This window comes from Phoxinus phoxinus (genome assembly GCF_949152265.1).
Source record: "Phoxinus phoxinus genome assembly, chromosome: 22".
In the NCBI taxonomy this organism is placed as follows: Eukaryota; Metazoa; Chordata; class Actinopteri; order Cypriniformes; family Leuciscidae; genus Phoxinus; species Phoxinus phoxinus.
In genome coordinates, this window is record NC_136897.1 from 26,248,935 (window position 1) to 26,273,795 (window position 24,861).

General features: G+C 37.9%; 1 protein-coding gene across 2 annotated transcripts in view; it reads right to left on the reverse strand.

The window, feature by feature from the left end:
• The window catches only part of trim62.1 (tripartite motif containing 62, tandem duplicate 1), a 41,989-nt gene that overhangs the window by 4,002 nt on the left and 13,126 nt on the right, over window positions 1-24,861 (reverse strand). The window contains exons 3-6 of one of the 2 annotated variants that reach the window (XM_079598598.1): window positions 10,930-11,025; window positions 6,119-6,375; window positions 5,951-5,995; window positions 4,127-4,242 (exon numbers count right to left, since the gene is read on the reverse strand). In XM_079598598.1, the coding sequence (XP_079454724.1) occupies window positions 4,127-4,242; window positions 5,951-5,995; window positions 6,119-6,375; window positions 10,930-11,025 (514 nt within the window). The remainder of the gene's footprint in view (window positions 1-4,126; window positions 4,243-5,950; window positions 5,996-6,118; window positions 6,376-10,929; window positions 11,026-24,861) is intronic. The other variant, XM_079598599.1, reaches the window with a different exon arrangement.

Consider the following 24,861-nt stretch of genomic DNA (forward strand, 5'->3'; position numbering starts at 1 on the left):
ATATGGAATTTAATAAAAAACACGACCGCTGGACAGACGACGAGGTCCAGGCTTTAAGACCAGCGGTCTCGTATCGCTCACGGAGGAGCGGAAGCATAAATGAGGAGCGACGACAGTGGCCCTTGACCTCGTCCTGCTCGCCATATAAACCAAAACATCACAAAAGCAGCACAGCACTACCTCTCTATGAATTTGCATAATCTTCCTGGTACTTTAGACCGCGGTGTAAACGCAGTAAGCAACCGGTCTGGGGCAAAAAAAGTTCCTGGGACAAATTGTTCCGGGTAATTTCAAGTCTTTGCTTAAGACACATTATTATGTTTTGGCTTTCAATTCTAGTTGAGCTTTGACATCTTAAACTGTGGGTTATTTTATTTATACTTTGTGTGTTATTGTCTGTATGATCATTTGTTTTAAAGTCTTTGATGGATCTTGTTAAGCACTTTGGTCAATTACGATTGTTTTTAAATATGTAAATAAAATTGAACTGAACTGAACTGAATTTCGGTGGAAACGCGGCTTATATATCATGTTTATAAGGCATGATGAGGAAATGTGGGGAGAGAATCTTGGGTAAAGAATGCTTATCTGAAGCAATCACTTATCAGGCATGTTGTGCATTCTTTTGCACTGAAACGATTCTGTATGTGCATTTAAAGGGTTCATAAGAAATTAGGCCAGAACCGTCTCAGTGAAACCATGCTGGCTTGTTTTCCTGCAGTCCATAGATAGGCATGCCATGAGAGGAAGAGTCTTGCCAAATCTTGGCTATTTAAAAGCTTCGCCACAAATGGCAGAGCCAGAAGCCAGTCCAAAGGATAGGATGTCGACATTTCCACTCTTTGACATTGGCAGTTTGCGCTTCAGGTAACCTATAAATAATTTAACCTCTGTCGCCTTACTTTCGATCAGTCTCTGCCTCTCCTCTCTCTCTCTCTCTCTCTCTGAGTCACGCAAACAAAACAAGCACCAGTAACAGGCTTTGGATTCAGAAAGTGGCAATATTGCTGTTCAAGTTGGGAGGGAAAACAAATAAGGATAATAGAAATAAATGTAAAAAACGCCACTCCAGTACAGAATAAAAGGCGGCGAGCGGCAATGCAGCAGTGTGGAAGGAAGGATTTGAACTGGATTCGTTTCATGTGACAGGCTGAGCGTCGCCCCTTGCCTATTTCTGCCGGTGTAAAAGACGCTGGACAATTGATTGAGAGAGCGAGATATTCCCTGCTGTGTTATTTTAAATAATGCTCTGCCTCAGGTGGGTACTGAGAGGGAATACAGATGAAGGAGGCCTTCAGGGCTTCTCACCGCAGCTATTAAAATGGGCCACTCGTACAGATCTCAATCAGATGCATATTATCTCATTCACAGGGCTGTACACATGCAGGTTGTGTTTGTTTTGATTAGATCATCTCTAATTGGATGCACTAACAAACACACAATAAGTATTAGATCATTGGACATGATTACTATATTAATGTACTACAGATGCACAAATAACAACAGGCTATTAATGAGATTAATAATTGAATGCAATTTCTTTCTGAACAAAATGAGAATAGTGCTTGAGACTCGCTGCAAAGATGCTAGGTTGTTGCGAACGATTGCTGAGGTGTTTCTAGGTAGTTCCCAGGTGGTTACTTTAGTCCCCGGTCAAATGTTTCAATGATATTCTGGTCTCTAGATTCAGGCTCTTCCAGCAATGCAAGTCTATGGGATTTTATCAAACTGTCTACGCGCCATCGAGCTAAAAAAAAAAAAAAAACCCAAAAACAATTTTTGAAAAGTTCACTGAAATGAAGCTGAAATAAAATATGAATAAATAAATAAATAAAATGAATTGAAAATTAGAAATATTGCCTTTGCAAATATTTTAATTACTAAAATTACTATCTGGAAATGAAAATAAATATTATAAAATGAAAAAATGTAAATAAATTAAACTTAAAAACAGTAATATATATATATATATATATATATATAAATGAAAAACTACAAAAAAACAGCAAAATGAAAACAAAAAACTAATTAATTAATGCTGGGGAAAAAAGAAGCTAATTCAAAATACATTTACCGGTAATAAAAAACTATGATAAATAGTATATCAATAATACTAATATAACACTGGTCTGATCTTTTAGAAAAGTAATAATAAACCTTTCCTAGATAAGCAGCACACTTTAGGGTATCATTATTGTCTGTAGCACAAACGGTGCTGGGTTTGTTTAAATTGGTCAGGCCAAGTGCAGACAAGACAGAAGCTAATTTCCCTGTGCTAATTTTAAAGTTTCTTGTAGGAAACCAAGCGACCATAATTTTGACCCACATAGTCTACAATTAGAGATGTAAAATGAGCTCCAACATGACAGCAAATACGATTGAAATTAGTGTCTGCACTCAATAGAAAGGGCAACACTTCAGTCCTGTAGTGTGTGTGCTTGGCTGAACCTCAAATACGTGTAACAGTAATGGTGACGCTTGCCTTGGCAAAATAGTGCTGGAATATAAGCACATGATAATGTTAGCATTCAGCTAGAGATGCTGGGAAGTATTTGCTAAACACAAACAAACAAACAAACTAGATACGGCTGGGTATCGATTCAGATGTTCCAATTCGATTCAATTTTGATTCGCAAGCTCTCGATTCGATTCTCGATTCAATTTTCGATTTCGATTCTCGATTCCATGAATATAGATTTAATACAAATCCTATATTTATAAAAAAGAACAGTGAACATAAGTTTAAAGTGGTTAATTAATAATAATAATAAAAATTAAGAGCCACAAACCTGTATATTAAACTATTTATTTTAGGTACACTTGGGTACATTAAAAAAGAACCCAACTCTATACTTCAAATGCATACAATAAATAGACAGGATTTTGATGCAAGATGAAAAATTGATGCTGAAAATTGGACAAGTCACATGCCTTTATCAAACAGGATCAGGTTATTTTATGTTTAAAATAACACAAACATAACAGTGATCGGCCATGACCTGCGATTGGCCGGACAGTCTGACATATGCCGATTTTATGCCGGTCAAATGCACTCGGGCGCCGCATGATTAACATTGCGCAACATCAGCATCACACGTGCACACAGAACGCTCATGTACTGTAGGAAACTCGTGAATTACGTCCGTTTCACACCGCAAGCGTGAGCGCCGCGTATTTTTCCTGCATTTTCCCGTTATTTTTTCATGTTAATCAATGAGAAAATTCACGTCAAGCAGGAGCAGCAGTGAAGCGCGGGTTTCAGCGCAGAGTCTATTTTTGCTGCGCTGCTCACGCTCAGTTGTGAAAAGCCCTGTTATAGTATTGGCTAAAAGGCTCTGTGTGTGTGTGTGTGTGTGCTCATGTACATTTCCTAACACCGTAGAGTTTTTTGCTAATTACACCTGCTGTAACATCTCCAAACCTAACCTCTCTGTCTCCTTCCTTCTGTACTCCTTCAGCAGTTCTGGGTTGCTGTATAATTTTTCCCTGAAAGCACACTTTTGATGGAGAAAATAAATATGATTTCAGACAAAAAGTGCCCAAAATGCACAGAATTTGTATGTGTAGTGTGAAAATTTACCCATTTAAACTTGTTTTTATTATTCAGTTTGGGTAAAAGTATATGGTGTTTTATAAAAAAAAAGATATAGAAAATAAATATTTGTGTGTGCTGTAAAGTGGTTGAAATAAGAACAAATGAAATCAGTATCGGCAGGTCAAACTCAATAGAAAATCGGACTTGTCTAGAAATTTGTAATCGGTGCATCTCTAAAAAATAAATATGGGGAAAAAAGTATTCATGGCCTTTGAGAATCGATTTTGAATCGACCACATTTTAAAAAACGATTAATTCGAAAAATAGATTTTTTTGCCCAGCCCTAATACTAGGTTTACCAAGCATGATTCACAAGGGAATCTCATAAAGCCATCAAAGATCCTTCTTAAACCCTGTTTGGGAAACTTTGATCTAATATTTTTGTGCAGATTACTGAATGTGGTTAAATTCCAGGTATAGGCATTCAGAACAGTGAAACCATTTAATTTCCTTTATTTGCAGTCATTTTCTCAATAATGACACAAAGTATGTACAATACCACTATTTAAAATTTTAGTAATGGAACATTACCTGGCGATATATCCAGAAAAAGGGACTTCCAGATTGTATATTGCAGGGGCCCCATGTATTTGGATGTCGGAAAGTCTTCGTAGGTGAGGTTCGTTTCATGGATCTTTCCCTTTATTCTGTGGAGACACAGGACAACAACTGCATTATTCAAATTCAACACTGGCAACCCACCAAAACCCAAGCAACCGATTCTTCCTCAAATGGCTAGATCCTGTTTCCAAACACTCATTTTCGAATCGTGCTGTTTTCTACATAGCTGTGCTGCCCCCGCAAAGACAAACAGCTCAAATTCGCCTTTGGGAATGAGGTCAATCTGGGCAACACTGCAGATCACTTTCATTAGCTCAACCTAAAGATTAATCATGCTATTCCTTTCCCATATGGCTAACTCATTCCCCTCTCGTCATTGCCCAGAACAACTGCTACACAGCCATTCTGAGAGAACCGCATTTCTAAACGGATAAAACGTACATATTTATGCTGCTTAAAGGGTAACTGTCACCAAAATTGAACCTAAGCTCTTTTTGTTAATCTACCCGAGTCAAACATTCGTGTAAAAGCATCATTAGAATGGAAACGCCACTTTTAAGATGGTTTTCGGTCAAAATGCCTTTTGAATGGGAGTGCTAGGAGCGCTACAACAATAGCATCAAAATTGCTATTTTTTAAACACTAAGGCGGCTCAACACAACATGAAACTGTGCTCGAAGTATCACCAGTGGCTCTACACATGAACTCCAGCATTGACTACATTGTTTGTGTATACATAGTTTACTAAAAAGAAAGGTTTTGTACGACTCACTTTATCAGTTAGTGTTTCCGGTGGCTGGAATTATGTCAGTCAAAAGTAGTCGATCTCCGAATGCAACGTAATGAACTGACTCAATGTCATGAACTTGTAATTCCAATGAAAAGCATGATAACTTAGAGACACTTATAATTTATATGGAAACAAGCTTTAGGAGCTTTCCATCTTTACTCTCCTCATGTTACGTTGCATTCGGAGATCGACTACTTTTGACTGACAAAATTCCAGCCAGTGGAAACACTAACTGATAAAGTGAGTCGTACAAAACCTTTCTTTTTAGTAAACTTTGTGTACACAAACAATGTAGTCAATGCACTCAAGTTCGTGTGTAGAGCCCCTGGTGACACTTCAAGCACAGTTTCATGTTGTGTCGAGCCTTCTTAGATATTGAAGAAAAATGTGATATGCGATAACTCCTTAAATAATGTGATATTCGATATGCGATACGATAATGCTTAAAGTGTGTCAAATAAACTTAAATTATCTTTAAAATATATGTAAAATGATATAACCTACATGCGTTTCACATTCTTTTTATGACAAGAAAACATCCTTATAACTTCTGAAAGTGAACATCAGCATTTACTGTAGCATAAGAAGTGTTATTTTTAACATTAGTGTAAACCACCGGGTTTCAGGTTATCCTACATTAGGTTTATTTAATAAAAGATACTGAATCATAAAATATAAAAATAAAACATTGCTTAGTTTTCACTGTATGAATTAAATATATCCTGATACTTATTAAAGCTAAAAAAAACGTTGTCTTTTGTTCATGACCCCATTTTTAGCAAGTTGTTGCGATATGCATATTGCGATACATACAGTTGCGATATTTCGATAAATTCTATATATTGTTCAGCCCTGGCGACAGTTACCCTTTAAGCATCGATGATCTCTCTACCCCCTAACTAACTTTAACCTTGTTCTGCAGACTAGTCTCTTTTCTGACTGGGTTTCTGTGACATAGAGCAAAGGGCAATGGTCACATACATAAGTCAAATAACCTGACTTGCCTTGGTAGCTTCCACCAGCAATACCCTCCACGAATCACTTGCTCCCTGACCAGCAGTTACAAGAAAAAAGACAAAACGGTTTAGACCAGAGAATCTCAAACTACCATATAAAACACCCTCAACATACGCGCATCCACTCTTCTCCGAGTCACACCGCATCCTTAGTACCTGTCTGACGTCAGGGCTATTCCTTCCAAGAACTCGTGCCGGCTGGTCTCACTGAGGCGCTCCTGAAGGATCTGGATGCCTTCCTTGACGTCACGGAGCTGCTGGCTGTAGCGCTGGATCTTGTGCTCGATGTCAGAGAGCGTGCGTGCCGTGTCCGCCTCCAGTTCCTCCAGCGTGCTCTTCTGCCGCTCGCGCAGGAAACGGTGCAGTCGCTCAAACGCATCGCCGATTGTGGCACGGAGGCTCTTCGCTGACGACTATAAAGTAGAGAAGAAAGTTAGGACTTTTGGTGGACTAGACTTTGTTCAGTTAAAATAGCACACACATAACAACCCTCCACTGTGCATACACTAATTGAGATGTCAATCAAGCATGTTTGTTTTAAACAATGTCAGTACTCTAGGGCACATGGGTGCATAAGAAAATCCTCATAATGGGTGAAAGTTTCTCACATAAATGTATCTGAAGATTTATACACCACTGTATAAAAGTTCTTTTGAAATAAAAATGAATAAAGCAAGGATGCATGAAATTACAAAAACATTATATTTCAATTTATTTTTATCTTTTGAACTTTCTGTTCAAAGAATCCTCACAAAACCATTGATGCATGGATATTCATCAACATATATTTGTCAATTTTTAACTGTATTTTTGATCAAATACATGGAGCCTTGGTGAATAAAAGTATTAATTTCTATACTTTAAAAAAAATCATACTGACCAAACTTTTGAATGGCGGTATACATGTCTGTTTTTTGACAAGCACAAAATTACTGTGAAAATCAAAAATGTATTTACATAAAACATTGAACAAGCCGACAATTCATTCGCCTACAGTAGAGTACATTCGGAGTCAACAGTTTTCATTTAAAAAAAATTAAGCAACTTCATGCAAGCATTAAAGGCTAAAATAACCAATTATTTATTTAGTAATGTGTCTAAATGAGGCAAACTTCATAGATCAAGTTAAATTTGACCATCAAATCTAAAATTGTGATTATGCCTCCGTGTAATGTAAAGATAATGGTATGTGCAGTCTAAGAAGTTTTAAAAAATGGGGGTCTAGGTAGCCAATGATGACAACATAGAACATAGAAAACTAAGATGGTTAAAATAAAAATAAAAATGAGTCTCCTAACCAGACATGCCATGACAATCTTCAAGCATCCAGTAATTAGTGTGTCTGAAATAAAATACAGCTTGAAGTGACAAAAACACAGACAAACAACATATTTGATTTTTAAACGAGTGTGAACTGATACTGCAGAGCAACCCGTGACGAGGAAAAAGAGAATTTCGTGACCGGAAAAAGTGTCTTATTGTGGATTTAAGAAAAAAAACACATAAGAGATATAAGAGACTTATCTAGTTAGGAGGTTAGGACAGCAAAAAGCATGTAGTTTCAATAACCGTACTTATATTTAATGTCTCTAAATTCATATTAAATAAATAAATAAAATATATACACAAAAATAAAACTGAAATGATTTGATAAATGATACCTACATTTATTTTATATATATAATATTCAATTCAATTCACATTTATTTGTAAAGCAATTCTCACAATACATATAGTTTCAAAGCAGCTTTACAGAAAATGCATGCGTCTACATTATAAGTTAGTGATTTCTTATCTGAGGTGACAGTGTCCAATGCATATCAGCAATGTACATACACAAATCATGCAGTTAGCTAACAATGTATGAATTTAAGGCAGAAACAATGAGCTCACTTAAGTATTTTTTATGAGTTGTAAACATGAAAATTACAATATATGGAAAATTGAGCATAGATTCAGAGTTTGGGTTATCTGAAGTCCTCGCAGGAGAGTCAGATGTTGGGGCATATTATAATAATTATACCGGTACTATTTTTATATGTGTAATTATCATTATTATTATTTCTGCAGAGCCTCAGTGAGATGTAATGGACTATGAAGCAAGTGGAAACTGCCTCATATGAATGCATCACTAGAGGACACGGTCTAATAGTCACTGGAAATGGCATTCGGTTGCTCCTTCCTCAATCTTCGGGGTTATTGTAGGACAGCCTACATTCATTACACATGCAGACGAGCCACGAGATAAAAGCGGATGGGATGATGTAGAACGTAAAAGAGAATTGCGAAACTATAGCTAACAAACCTTGAAGAAGGAAAAGAGTCAAAGAGAGATGTTTCTGAGGAAACCAGTCATTTCCATTAAAGCGTAAAGAACATCAGGTTCAGTCGACGGATCAGAGATCTGAAACCTCAAGGTCGAATCGAGGCAGGACAGAAGCCGGTCCACTGATGGCCGTCCATACAAACAAGACAAGCTCAGAAACGTAATATATATTTCCATTTCTTTCTTCGCCTATAATAAGAACTAGAAAAAACAGACTTCACCGATTACACGATTACTCCTACTAGCAAATACAATAAAGGACTTGTTCCACTTCTGTCTTTCCAAAGGGAAATGTGATTTCCTTGCCACTGGGAAGATGAAATCCTATTAAGATCACGTCTTGCTCTGGCGTTATTTGCATCGGCTGAGTCAGCCCACCTGGTGTCGCATGATGGATGAGTTGGACTCAGTGATGCTGAAGTGGTGTTGGTCTCCTGAAACCATTCTCCCCATGGGCTGCGCTGTCTCGCATTGGGTCTATTTAAAGCCAGTAAACACCTCCCGTGAGCCTAGCATGTCTCAGCCTCCAAGCAGCCGGCTCGCTTCGACATCTGCTAATCAGACACATGTTTCCTTGGGGTCTTCCATTCGGATTCAACATCGGCACTTCAGACGAGAGGGTCTGTCAGCAAGTCTGCCGCTGAGATAAATCTAGAGCATGCTAGCGGGGAGGTGGCAACAAGTAAAAACCGACAAGCTCTTCAACCCCAAATGTTTGAACAGTAATATATGAGGAATAATAGTAGTAATAATAATAATAATAATAATAGAGATTAGTGATATGTACCTTTAGTTATTTGATAAAATTACTTTACAAGTTTAAAGGTCTAACAACGAATTGAATTAGCCAGGTTTTTAAGAGTTAAAAGTTGGCCCACTTTATTATCATTTAGAAGCCATGAGCCCACTTTATGTATGGTTTACTCCATAAATCTACTTCTCAAAAGGTTGTGCTGTGACAGCTCTCTTGAGACAGCGAATGTGAAATAACCTTCCGTCGTCTTATCTCTACAGGAAAGTCTGGGCTGCAGGAGGCATTCTGCATTGATGGTCCTAAATGTCAATGTCAAGCGTCTGGCTCTTCGTAAGCATCTTAAAATCACTGCATCAATGAATCCACACAGGATACCACTGGCTGGTCAATATAACATCTACATTTTCCTGGGAAAGAACTGAAAGATACTTTCAAAATAAATATGCAATCTGTAAGATCAATGAGACGAAAACATCTGCTTCCAGAAAATGCAATCACAAAGAGACTACAAGGAATATAAATTCTGTGAAACAGGATATTCAAATGAAAAAAATATATAGATTTTTGTGCATTAGGAATAGATTAGACCAGGGGTGTCCAATCCTGGAGGGCCACTGTCCTGCAGAGTTCAGCTTCAATCTCGATTAAACAAGGCAATCAAGGTCTTCTTAGACAAACTAGAAACTTCTAGGTAGGTGTGTTGAGGTAAGTTAGAGCCAAACACCGCAGGACAGTGGCTCTCCAGGACCGAGTTCGGACATCCCTGGATTAGACTATGAAGAGTATATTAATAGGACCGATCAGAGGAGGGATGGGGGAAAATTAAAACTAAATTAACAGGGTTTGGTGACATCAGTACTTTCAAACGTGGAGCAAGGTTTTATATTTTGATGAAAGATTACGAAAAAAAATAAAAATTCTCTCTGGAATAGTGTACTGATGAATCACTAACAATATAACAGGAACTTAAAAGAGTAAATAGGCTTAATTTTCATTCTTGTTGACTTCAAGTGGGACAAAAAAAAGCTAAAATGTGATTTAAAAATGTGACATAACTAAAACAACACCAGAGATCCACACAGTGTCATGAAGCTCTTTCTCTGCGTTAGTCCCAATCCCAAACAGACGGATAATTAAAAAAAGGGAGCGAAGAAAGCAGGGAGACGGACAAAGTTGCATTATCGACTGTGGAGTCTCTCTCCGTTGATTAAAACAAGGTGTCAAGATTAAAGACCTGTTCAATAAACCAATTTGCGAGAGAGAGAGAGAGAGAGAGAGAGAGAGAGAGAGAGAGAGAGAGAGAGAGAGAGAGATCTATCTATTTTTATGCGGCCTGGGTCCAGATGTGGTTTAATATAGTCCCATCAGAGGTGAAATGTCAATGTGGTCATTTGAACCACAGTGATTTGAATCAAGCTGCCAAATATTTGGATGCCTGCCCGATAAATTTACTTTACTATTTATTTTTTCAGGGACAATGCACAATTAAGAGTAATTGCACCAGAGTTAGCTAACAGCTAATTTACATCTGCTGATGATAAAATAACGTACAATATTACATATACACCACATAAAACATCACAAATATGTCCTATGTATATATCAATCTAGAATTGATCCTCCGGCTTAAAACGTTTAGCATTAAACACTTCTATAACTATTGCACATCATAACGTGAATCTGATTACAAGGGAGTGGAGTGGCATTCAAAATGACAGCAGCAAACAGCATTCACTTTAATGCATTCATTTTAATGCATTCACTTTAATCGTTTTATGGTTAATAGACGTCCAAAGGAAAACGGTGTTCTGTGGAGCACCAGGCTAAATCACAGGTTTCTTTTCAGAATAATATACACCGATACATGGCATGTGTGCAGAAGTTTACCTTAGTTTCGGTGAGCTGCCTCTGCAGTAGCTGCAAAGCCTCGGTATGACCCTTCTCACTGTCCTGTAGAGTCACCAGCTGCTCCTTCATCTCCCTCTGTAAGAAAACCACAGCGCAACACATCATGTCATTTATTGCTCATTAATCTGGCAACCTCTAACCCAAAGTAATTAGTCTGAGCCACTTCCAAAGCCATCCTAAGAGAGAGACCACAAGTCTAACAGCAATAACTGTGATACTACTGACACTACACACAATCCTTCACTGGATGATCGCCCAAAATAAAAATCATTGGGCAACTCAGACATGAGATTTAAAGTGCACTTTCCTTATCTTCTTCTGTGTACAGGACATACCCCGTGTGTTAGAATGGAAATTAGCTCCATTAAGACCTTAACAATGAGAATCATTTCAATTTGCTTCAACACTGACTTAATATCTTCAACTTCTATGTAGCTTTCTAAATGCTGATATCTGATTTAAAAATAAAACGTATGACTGAAATAGTCTATGTAAGCAATAAGGTACGAGAGGCTGTGCTGTATCGTTGTTAGGCACGACGAGAAGCGGAGTAACCCCTACAGCCGTCACTTATTCACGATACAGCACTAGCCTCGGGTACCTTATTGCTTTTATAAAACGGTTACCACACAATACAACTATTAAAGCCGAAAAATATGTATCTATGCAACTTTCATTAATTAAAATCACTAAAAGCCTTCCTTCCGCTGGAAAAAATAGTCCCTGACCGTAAACAGCAACAGAAGTTACATACATTATTTCGCCAATAGATGGCGGCAAAGACGGTCTTTATGAGTGAGTCAGTCAGTAGAGAAGACTTTTATATTGAAAGGAGTCAAACTTGTGATCACAGAGAAGGAAGACACAACTGACAGATGACTATGGGCACGGGAAACCCCTTAACTGTTAAAAGGACAAGATATCGCAGCGGACATTCAAACTGATTTTTTAAAATAATGAATATACAGGACTGAGTTGAAGGAAAATGCTATATCTACTGTAAATGCAGGTACACTCGCTTACTTGATCTCTCACAATACTCTTCTATAGCTTCAATGAACAATATCGATGAGATCAAACGTGTTTAAGTTGCTAAGAGTGGTTGCTAGGGGTGTTGTGTAGTGATACATAGAACAGTTGGGTGAAGCGGTCATAGCCGTGTTTTATTCATGATATTGACCAATCAGAATCAAGGATTGGAACTAACCGTTTTATAAATTACTATAATTCAATCCTTTCATGCATGGCTTTGATCTACACTGGAAGTTTCAAATTGTAAGAAAGGTACAGAGAATGGTGGCTTTATATTTATAGGCAAAAAAAGAAAAGAAAAAAGAAAAAGAAAAAGCAGAAATTAATAAATAAACAGTGAGTCTCCAGAGAGGTCTGTGTCAGGGAAAGTGGGTCTCTGCTGCAGTGGACGTGGCAGAACTGGGACGACGGGGCCATGTTTGCTCGCCCGGAGGCAGAATAAGAACAGGCAAAATGCACCAGCCCCTTTACAATACACCAGAGCTCATCTGAATAATATACATATATTCATATATAATATAGGCCTGCACAATGAGAAAAAAATATCATATTGCAATTGTTGGAAAAAAAAAATCCAGGTTTTCCAGTTTTGTAGGGCTTCACATTTTGGCCAAAATTTTGTGATTATAAATATGGCTATAAAATAATAATAATTAGGGATGCACCGAAATTTCTACAACTGAACATTTTCGGTTTCGAGCCAAGATGTCTTTGGAGGGTCGAAATCAGTTTAATTATTCTCCAATGGCACGTTTTGACTGTGTTCAGTGTCTGTGAAACTACATGCAAAACGTGGATAAGCAACAACAGTAAAACATGTCAGCTGTGTGGAAGCTAAATTAAAAATTCTGTCGGTTTTATTACGAAATTCAAATAATAAATGTAATTTTGGGGATCTTTTATACGCCGAGACATAACGGGGCCTTTTTACACAATGAAGTTTAATAAGTAAGGTTAGGGATTTGACTCTAATGCTAAAGTGTGAGCAATACTTGATGCTAGCCTCAGGAAACACCACTAACTCACGCTCTTATTGTTCCAGATGGAAATGGACACCGGTAAGTCCAGGCAAATGTCTTATAAACAAGATTATCCAGAAAAACATATTCATCTGACATTCCAGCACCATCGTTTTGATAGAGGTGATTCATTGAAAATGACCAATATGACTATAAAATGCAGTTGGAAACCATTTCTCACACTATATTTTGACGACCCAGTTCACTAACATTTAAAAAGTGAATATGTTTGTAAAATACACTTTTGTAAAATATATTTTCAGCTATACATGTGAACATTGAAATAGCTCTCTATTATATCCAGGACGAGGAGCAGAGAATACAATTACTTTCTTTATAAAGCTCATTACTTCAGGGAAATGCTGTCTGTGCTCTACAAGCATCTAAATGCCCTTCCCAGCATCCAAACCGCCTGCTTTCAGTATGCATACCTGAGAGATGAGAGCCGTCTTTAATGAATCAAGTTAAAGCAACAAAACCAGCCGGTGCATTTCAGGAGCAAAACGCAATGGTTGTTGGATCATTATATACCTTCTTTTTTTTTATGTGCCATTTACCTCCACCTTTAAAAAGTGTATTCAACTAACAACTTCTTTAAAAAAAGGTGTCTCTGTAATGTTTGGGCACAGAGCCTGCAAACGAACCATTTTTGCAGCAAATCAAGTTAGCACACACTCAAAATGTCTGAACAAAGGACTGAGTGTGCTGGTTTTAGCTGCATGGAGAGCACAGAGCACTGGAGGTCAGAGGCGGCCCACGTTTATATCAATCTGAGCGGGCGAGAGGAAGTCTGACATGACATTTCCCCAGGAATCCACACAGCAGGGGGAAGAGGTTCAGTGAAGGCCGATTGCAAGACTAAAACTTATTTCACTCTGGCTTGACTCATCTTTGCATTTGAGCTAGGCTACATATTCAAAAGAAAATGGAAGTGTGACTATGTCATAATTTTTCATTTCCTTCACATGCATTTCAGAAAGACACCAATCCAAAAACTCTGAATTAATTATATATGAGAGAAAGCCAAATATATTTGAAAATCAGAACAAGACTATGTAAATAGTCTTTACCACTCTACAGATTGACAGACATTGTGGAAAATTTGCGTATATACCCCGTAGTGATAAAATAAAACTATGTGACAAATTTATAGGCAGGACAATTTGTCTAGGCTTGGTTTGTAAGGAATTACAAACATGCGCACATATATTCAAACACACATAACTATAGAATTAATTCTTGATGGGCATGTGAGCGCCATCAGCGTTTATCACAGGTTCACGTTTAAAGTCTGTTTAGAGAGAACGGTGTCGTCTTAGCGGTCTCTAATTTAATAACAAATTATCCTTTCGACGGAAGTGAATCAATCAAAACTAACTTTAGCTGGAAAATAACTTTATTCAAGAACCGCTATAAAGCCAAAACAATGTGTTACCTTAAATTATACGTTTATCTCTGTAAAGCAGCTTTGAAACAATCTACATTGTTAAAAGCGCTATATAAATGAAGATGACTTGACTTAAATCTCCAAATCCTTTACTTATCCTCATTACATATCCACCTTTATGACTTGGAACAAAAACAGGATATTTTCACGGTGCCATTTACCATGTAATGAAAGTGAATGGTGACCACTAACCATGGCTGTAGTTGGTCCATATCCACTTTCATTGTATGATTTTTTTGATGTTCTGTCCCTTTAAGAAAGAATGAATGAACTACTCTTTCCCTAAATCAGATAATGTTATCTAGCCAGTCCACGCTACCCTTCAAAAACTCCCTAATTGCAAAGCTTTTGATTTCCATTCTAACTACGACAGCAAACTCTTTGACAGGAAAATTGGCAAACAAACTAATACAGAGACTTTTGTGGAAGTATATAACATCTATCTTCTTAAGTTCAGCTGTTATTACTAAGAAACTTTCGTAAAGAGATTTTGAATTGCGTTTTTGCTTCAGAAACCCTACTGTTGAGCTCCATTCAGCTACATTGTACGTTCTATAAACTTCCTCAAAGGTTCATTAAACCACCACCTGCCTATGAGCTAAAGATACGTCCTAACTGCTGGCACTGATGAGAGTGAAGGAGATAATCAAGGGTGCATGAATAATGAAATGTGCCGTGCTCAAGATACTTCACGCATCCCTTCAAACCCTGAGAACAAATGCATTCCAAGTAGTTTGAAGTCATTATTGACGAACCTTGAGTGAAAACCAAGAAACTTGCACAGAATCATCAGATGTTGAACATCTTTTCATTCCTGAAAAACACTCAGATGACACAAAATGCAGAACCACTCACTCACATAGCAATTTGATGCCATGAGGAAATAGTTGGTCAAATAATCCAACTACACAGTACTCATGGGCCCGAAGGGAACACAATCAAGGACACTTTGGCCTAACCTTGTTCACGCTGGTGTCATAATTCTGCAAGGCAGCAGGATCCGAAGTAATAAACAGCCTGGGTGCACAAGGCTGGTTCTGTCATCCCTCTTTATGACTCGTGTGTAAATCACATCTGAAGAGGACAGCAAATGTGTCATCTGCACTCCTTCTTTAACAGGGTCCAATCAAACCAACTCGACCACATATAACAAACATGAATCATAAGCGTAGTGGCCACATGTGAGTCATTTGGCCATCGCCATGAATAACTTGCAAGGACAAAACATGTCTGTTTGCTAGACATCACTACAAGTTGTTTCTGATGTCAACTCAAGATATCTGAATTATTTAAAAAACATTTCACCATGAAATCTTCTACTACTAAAAAGGGTGTTCTTACACAATAGATGTGGTGCTAGAGTATCCTTGGCTTGCATTGTAACGTAACCAAACGTAACATGTGGTGTGATTTCTGCTCGATTCGGCAGCATTAGTGTCCCAGATATTCTATTGTTTATCAGTAAATGATTAAGTGTTTCTTCATTTATTAAATTTCATTAAGTCTATAGGAAAGCTACTGTTTAGTATTTACTCATTGCATCCAATACATTCACACCAAATTTACAATTGGCTTTAAGGACGTTTTCAGACCAGTAGACAGTTTGCTTTGTTCCGAAACAGGGAACCGAACCACTCCATTGTTTTGTTTTAAATCGGGCCAAGATCACCTTGTTCAGGCGATCTTGGAGCGATTGTTTTTGTGTGGAGCGCAATTGCCATGTTCATATATGCCTAATCGAACGAACTAAGGGAGAAAACACACCAGGTTCCTAACAAACGCCAGGTGTGAAAAGATCCAAACCAATGAGCTCAAAAGTCAAAGACAATATTTAGATCATGATCTATCCAAATAGAGTCTATTCAAACAAAATATACAGTAGAGAGAGTTAGAACAACTTGTTATATAATGGACGTTATTCACATTTCCAGGGTTCTCAGAAGAAGTCGTCACAGTTGAGCAAACTTCTACAGTGGTGAATTGAAAACATTTATAGTTTATGTGTTCACATCTGATCCAATAGCTAAAGATGAAATCCATAATAGTGTTTCTATCTCTTACCAAACGTGGAAAAATAAGAATCGAGAGCTCGATTGCAGTGGTCAGAACAAAAAAAAAGATGCAGAATTTTTACTGTTGCTCCCTCAGCCTTTGTGTTAGAAACCCTCGTTAACTTTTTTTGGTACTATACTGTTATCAGGACCACACCATGGCCTACCCCTAACCCCGCCCCTAAACCTACCCGTCACTGGGGTTAAGACCAATCATACGATGGCCTACCCCTAACCCCGCCCCTAAACCTACCCGTCACTGGGGTTAAGACCAATCATACGATGGCCTACCCCTAACCCCGCCCCTAAACCTACCCGTCACTGGGGTTAAGACCAATCATACGATGGCCTACCCCTAAACCCGCCCCTAAACCTACCCGTCACTGGGGTTAAGACCAATCAGGGATGACTATTCGGACTATACAGGACTAAAAGACAAACGTGTGGTCCGGATAACCGTATAGTTCCGTTTTTTTTTTTTTTTTTTGTCTTACAAATTTTTCTTCAAAAAATTTAAATATGCATGTAAAAAAAAAAACGTTGATAGATGTATATTGTTAATAAATGTGGAATTTGGTCTGTGAAAAGGACCCATAATATTCTCACGGATGCATTTGAGAGGACTCTGACTCATAACTGAGATACGTGAGGAGGCGCTTCATTAAATTATTCTGCTGTTAGTAAAACTACAGTATCACACTGTATAATTTTGAAAACTTAGTTTGTGTTTATTATGCAAGTAGCGGGTGATTCAGCTGCACTTGCCCTCTATGCTGTCCATTACTGTGGTAATGGTGAGATCTCAGGAAAGATCATCCCCGCTGTGCTCATCTGGGGAATAAAATGGTTCAGCGGATATGAGTACCCATGTATAATATTCATTAAACACAACCTAAATAAAAAAAGATATGAAAAAAATAAAAAGCAGTATGTCTGTGCATAAATCGGGCTGCTGAGTAAAGCCAAAGAGATCTCACAGCTTTTCATCCTCTTTTCTACATATGAAAATGCTCAAACTGTGCCACGAATGCTTCTGACTGATTTCTCCCGGTCTCAGCAGAGACTACAGGCTGTGTGAGAGGAGGGAGGGCCTGTACCCTGCAGTCTAAGCACGTCATCTTTGCCACAGCACACCGACACAGCTTCCAGCAGCATGACAATGCAGCTGAGATGCAGATCGTTTATAGTGGATGTAGCTTTCATACAGCAAATAGGGCGAGAACTCGGGTCTGGAAAAAAATTAATGTGTCTGCGTGATTTGCATACATTCAACTGGTTTCTCAAAACAGTGTTGAATCCTCCAATTGCAAGTATAGGTTGTGTGGTTGCACCTGGTGCTGCCATGAAAAGACTTGCCCCAAATGCTTTTGTGTTATAACGTCAATGCAAAAGCACCTACAAATACAGTGAAGCACAAAGGCAAACTTTGTTTACCACCAAGCAGCAATTGTACAAACCGTTGACAGTACGGTTGGTGTCTATCACTGTCATGACTTCCAGCCTGAGAAGGTTTGTGCAACACGTTAGATGCTGATAACAAAAGCTTACAACTGACAAATCTGACCTTTTTCCTGCTGATCCAGCCCTCCCATTCAGTCCAGTGCATTGAGGAAAATGAATGGCTGCAGGTTTGATGGATGTCAGCTGTGTGGATCAAAGAAGTGGCCACCAGGAAAAGTTGGCAGCAAAAGTGGTATGAATTATTGCTTTGACTCACAAAAACAGTGCAGGAATTGTTTGCAATGCACAATAATTTGAATAAATCAGTTGAATTGGGACTAAAGCGCAATCGTAAAGGAAGTCAGGCAGTGCAGAAGCAATCGGCAAGCTGTCACTGTCACCTCGATGGAGGCTGCCTCACCGAAAGCGGTTTTAGATCTACCTCATAAATTTCCCTTGCGGGTAAACAAGTGACTCAGAATCGAGTAAACCCTAGGCTTTAAAAAAAAAAAAAAAATCCTGTCATGATAGTTGAGAATGAACAGTGTTGAGGAAACCGGCTTCAGCAAAATATGAAGCGAGGTAAATGCAAATGAGGGAAGTGGGTTGTATCGAGCAGAGTTTCCTCCAGAGGTTAGAATATAGGACAAGTCGTGTGAATGATGAATGCAGCGACCTCCTCTTCTACAGGACATTGAGTTTAAACACGGTGTGTGCATCCCTGCGTCTGGACCATGACAAAATGGATATGCAATGGCATTCCAGTATCAAGAAAGGTGTCTCTTCAGAGATTTGCCCTTGCAGGACTGATTCCTGGATTTAAGACTTGACACATTTTTTAAATCGCTTTGTGAACATTATAGTCTACCCTGCAAACATCCACCGATGGACTCTTTCAGTAGCTTGCGGAGTAGTTTTCTGCCGAATATTTTAAATTTGCACAAAACTGTTAGATGGACAATGTTTAATAAATAAATAAACATTTTTAAAAACTATAAATAAATAAAATGTAATATATTTATTGTATACAATGTAATTATAAAAATTGTATTGTATTGTAATTGTAGTAATAATACGTAGATGCCGATGTGTAAATTTAATTTAATTAAAGATGTCATTTTTTTAAAAGTATTAATAATTGAAATATGTATATCATTTTTAATCAGTATAAATACATTTCATAAAATAAAAGATTTAGATTGTAATTAAAAAATAAATGAAATAATTATTAATAATGTAAATAGTAGATGCCCAGTGTATAATAAATAATTTTTAAAGTAGAATAAATGTAAAATGTATGTTTTATTAAATAATATATTTATAAATTTTATTAGGGCTGTAAACGATTAATCGCGATAAAAGTTTGTGTCTACATAATATATGTGTGTGTATAATTATTTTGTATATATAAATACACACACATGCATGTATATATTTGAGAAATATTTGCATTTATATACTGCGTATATATTATTATATAATTTCTATTATATATAAATATAACTATTTTACATATAAATAACACATTTTTCTTAAAGGGGTCATGACATGAGAAACCAAATTTGCCTTGATCTTTTGGTATATAAGAGGTCTTTGTACCATTAAAACGTCCTGCAAGTTTCATAGCTTAAGACTTCCTCCCCATTATAAACGAATCATTTATTTAATCAAGCTCTAAATACAGCTCGTTCTGGATCCATGGTAAGAAGTGACGTCACGGTACGAAGTGACGTACCAGCGTTTGCATAAGACCGCCTCCAGGGACAAGACAGCTACGCTTAAAGCGCAAGGCAACTACGCTCATTTCGTATCGTTGTCGCGCCCGCGCGCCGCGCGCCTCACAAGTGTTCAGTCGACGGACAGCGAGTGGGTCTGTGTACAGGGAAAGTACGATGCCGCAGATGTGCTGTTCCTGGCTCTGGACAAACAACATCTTTGAATACGCTGCGAAAGATCCAGACGGCAGGGAAAAATGGATGCACTTCATTTTTTGCGGACGTCTCAGTCACAGCAGTGTTAGTTTAAGCGTTTGTTCTATACATTTGAAGGATGACTGTTTTAAACTTGGCCAGAAAACTGTTGCTCAAAGATAAGTCCGTGCCGACTATTCTGGGCTCAGCATTGACGACGCAAACTGTAAGTAATGTATTTAAAACTTTAAACTACTTTTTAAATACGCTGAAAGATTCAGTCGTCAGGGAAAAATGGATGCACTTTATTTTTTGCGGACGTCCCAGTCACGGCAGTGTTCTGTACATTTAAGGATGACTGTTTTGAGGAAAAAATCCCAATATGATGCTTGGCTTTGCCAGAAAACTGTTGCTCAAAGATAAGTCCGTGCCGACTATTCTCTGGGCTCAATAACGACGACGCAAACTTACTTTTTACCATGGCTAATATAAACACATTTGTATAAGAGAATCTTGAAAATATGTCGCCTTTCTAGTAGGCCTACATGTGATAGAAAATTAAAAATGTTGCCTTTATCAATGCTGCATCTTCAAAGATGGCCTGTCTGTGCATGCATTTTTGTCCGTGGTACACCCTATCATTTCATTGGAATTAGTTAAATAATGTTAAACTGTTAGCAAATGAAGCTATAGGATAATTATGCAACAATAATCCGTTTTCAAGTGTCTCGGGTTAATTTTTTTTTATTAATTCAAAATAGTTTCACTTTCCATGTGGACACGGGCTGATCCAGTCTTCGTTGTTGTGGTGATGGTTCATTTTCCTCTGATTCCGGCTCAAACATAATAAGGTTTTATCATTGCAAGAGCCATCGCTTAGCATGCATCACCCACTATTAAACAGTTGCGCCGAATCCGCAAACCTTCTGGCTGGGGGCGTTAATAATTGATGCATAGGCACTGACGTTAGCCAATCATAACAGTGGGCGTTAACACTGAACTCTTAAAGGGGAAACACCCCCAAAACAGACTGTTTGAATCAGAGGGTGAGAAACAGGGTGGGAAAAGGTCATAAATCACTACATTTTAAAAGTTTTTTGTAAAAAAAACTATAGTAATACTATAATTGCACCTAAGGGAACATAATAATAAAATAAAAAAAACCATGTCATGACCCCTTTAAATATATACATGCATGTGTGTGTATTTATATACAAAATAATTATACACAATACACACACATATATTATGTAAACACAAACTTTTATTTTGGATTCGATTAATCACGATATTAAAACTATTCAAACATTTAAGAAATATCATCAAGTCACTAAAATACTATGCAATATATAAAACATTTTGAGGTTGAATTTCCTGCCAAAAAATAACTACCGGTATATATATATATATATATATATCGTGATATATACCATTACAAAAAAAAAGCCACCCCACCTGCATTTATCCATCAGTAAAAAAGTCCTGACTATGGTGGGTATGACGGGAGTCTTGTTGATTTGCCACATTAGGCAGAATCCCGGGTTTTGGCAGGCACTGCGTGTATTGCCTGCTGCTTCTGCTGAAAGCTGCCAAAAGGACTTGTTGAAGCCACGAAGGCCTTTAAGAGCGAGAAAAAGACACAGCTCCAAGCGGTTTGAACTTGCTGTGCAGGGAACAAGGAATAAAACAGAAAATTAGGCAGAACTGACACATCACTTAGGCACTTCATTCAAAAGCAAGAGAGGTTTGGAACAACCCACATGTCGCCTTGCATGGTGTACTGTCAAACTACACAGACAGTATTCAAGCCATCTACATTAGATACCATCTATATTAGATCATCTAGAGTAGTTTGCTCAAACATGCCCTCTCTTCAACAGATGTATCCCAGCACTCCACAGGGACAGGGAGAGGCTTTCTTCACTGGTGGCATGAACTGACGTATAGAGAAAGGGAGGTCGCCTGATGAGATGTAGTGAGTTGGAAAACACTGGCTGAGGAGGATGTCAACTGTCCACAAGACTGTTTAGTAGCATTACCTTAGAAAAGAAGAGCCCTCTGGTTTATTCATTTTGGCTCAGACTGATGGTACTTTAGCCAAAATACATTAGGCTTTTTTTTCACCCCAATTGTCTCTCCAGTAACTGTGAAAATAGAATTTGTTTTAAAGCAACACAAGCCTGCATGAAACTGAAACTAAAAATATCTTTTACTGGGGAGATTATGGCAAAGCCCAATATATAACCATGTCATCTTAAAAAAAGCTTCTTAGGATTAAATAAAACCTCTGATACTCGGCTTGTTGCTTATTTAAAAGGCAGCAATGCTATTATATATACTGTGTATATATATAAATATACGAAATAAAACACAAATGGTATAAGTCATTGTATGTCATTAATGAGGCAATGAACTAAGCATCCCATATAAACTAAGCATGCCATCAAGTATTGCAAATGATGTAATCGCATGAAATGTTACAATTAAAAAAAAAAAACTGATTTACAGTCATTGATTATTAGTGGGAAATTATATATATATTTTAAGTTTATTGCATAATATTCAAATGTGTTGTTTGATTGTGTAAAGACACTGACTATTTTGCAATTTGCAATGCTTCATGGGATTGGATCAGTCACTGCAGTCATTTCCATGGTAACAGCAGCTTCTCTGATTGGAGGATTTCTCTTCAGGACTGGCTAGTGTACTTCCAGGAATTGGCTAGCAAATGATTTATTTTTTTAATAAATTTGAAAACACACTGACTTAGTACCGTCAATATTCTTAAGGATAGTAGTACATTGGTGACTCATTTCTGAAACATGTAGCCTAAATTAATAAGAGAACATTTTGCCCATTGTTGTCAACACAACAGTTGATGATGAAAAATAAAAAAGATAAAAAATAAAAAATCAGTTTAGGAGAAAGTGTGTGGGATTTTTACTTCAAGAACCTTACTATTGCACGACTCGACAACCACTTTGACCATCTTAATCTAACTTTTCGCATTTAGAAAGCATTAATACATGGCCACAAGTCGAACCAAACTAATTAACATATAAACCCAATCTTGATTCAACAATCTTAAATGGCCTCCGTTTCCAAGTGTCCTCTTCCAGCTCCCAGCAGAGTCATCTCACTCTGGTCCTACAGCGGACAAAGCGACAACTGTTTGACAATAAATGGCTTCAGGCAGTGGATGTCAAAGGCGGTTGAACACACACTCAAACAAACATCAAAATGGACGAGCAGCTTCCGTTTACTGAGCTGCTGAAAGAGTCTAATGTGTCCAATGAGCCTTGCAACGGTCACTAACAGCTCCATAAGGCTGGAGAATGAAGAAAAACCCTAAATTGGCTCTTCAAGGTGAACCATGTAATTTCTCCAGTAGCGGCACCAAACAAAATGACATCCTTCACCCTTAAGGACAGTTATTAACGTCATGCATCACGGATTAACATCACGCTGTGTTGAAATCAAAACAGCCTTTGAAATGTTTTAGCTGTGATTCCATTTCCCAGTAGGGAACTTGCGTCAACACGAGAATTGCGCTAACACCACGGGTATGGGGGATATTGTACGGTATATAATTTGCAGGCATCTGGGAGCCGCTATCAATATGTGGGCTTAAGAGTATATTTGAGAATTTCTCACTAATTGCTTTCTACTGAACTTCTATCATGAATCTGACCCAAGAACAAGAGCATGAAGAAATTAGATCTCAGATTAGCGTTTGACAATATCAGCTTGTTAAATAGGTTCTCAAATGCTGTAAACATTTGCAAAAAGCGCAACCCTTTTCTTCCTACTAAGAGGTCATGCTTATTGAATGGTGGGACATTTCTCTAGAGTCTCAGCGGTGGACTTTCAGCTATTGAACAGATCACCTCAATCTGAAGTTGAAAATAGGCTCAGGCTCCTCATGGACCAAATGGATGCCAAAGCACAGTGTGGAGCGATGAAGGGGGCAGCTGGGGCGCAGATGAAACGCACAGAGCCTGTAGCTCGCCGCAGGCGGTCTGGCATGATTTCCCTGTGGCAGGAACACTTCACCCAACCCAAACAGCGAAGTAAAAGGTCCTTTACTGAGGGCAACACACATCGCTTCATTCCAGTACCCATCTGCCAGGCAGGGTCGTGGTAAAGATGTGTAGCAAACATATGTCTGCACAGAGATGCTCTGATGTACCGTGCTAATGAACGTCCATCACCAGGCCATCTAATTGAGTCCTTTGGAGCTAATCACGGGCAGGAATTAGAGGAGATTACATCCTAGTCTAGCGCTGGCCTCAGAACAATGGTCAGTAAGCTCTGCTAATTCTCAAACCCAATCAGGGGTGAGGAGCTCTACAGATTCGGGTTTAGGAGAGTTTGGGTTTAGCCTGCGCTTGTCTGTCTTAACCAACAGCCAAAGCTCGATGTGCAGGAAAAACATTACATGCATGAAGAAAACTTGGCATAGACACTAATAACAGAGATCAATAAGGATAAATATAATGACACAAAAGCGGATACATAACCATACACAATAAAAATAAGTGTTTATGAAGTAAGTATATAATTTACAGCCATTATAGCTAATTAAACACCTACAAACTTAAGAAAGAGAAAATGAAGAGGATAAATATTAAATTAAAAAACACCTTTTAAGGATAGGTTTAATGTTAAAATGTGGTTCGAAAAGATAAAACATTTTACACGGAAAGTAAAAACCTGAACTACAGGGCCGACCTGGCCATTTAAAAAATAAATAATAATAATAAATGTAAGGAACAAACTGCACAAGCGTCAGGCTGTATTCTAGTTAAAGGGCATTAGTTTAATTAGCAGCTAAAATGCTCATTCACTATTGTGCAAAGACAGTACATTTCTTATGCTGGCAGATCGTGTGCCGTTAATGTCCCATGAAATCTTTTTACATTAAGAGATAACAATAATTCTGATAAACCTACAAAAAGATGAATATGGGAAAAGTGTGGTCTTATCTCGGCTGAACTAGTGGCGGGTTGTAA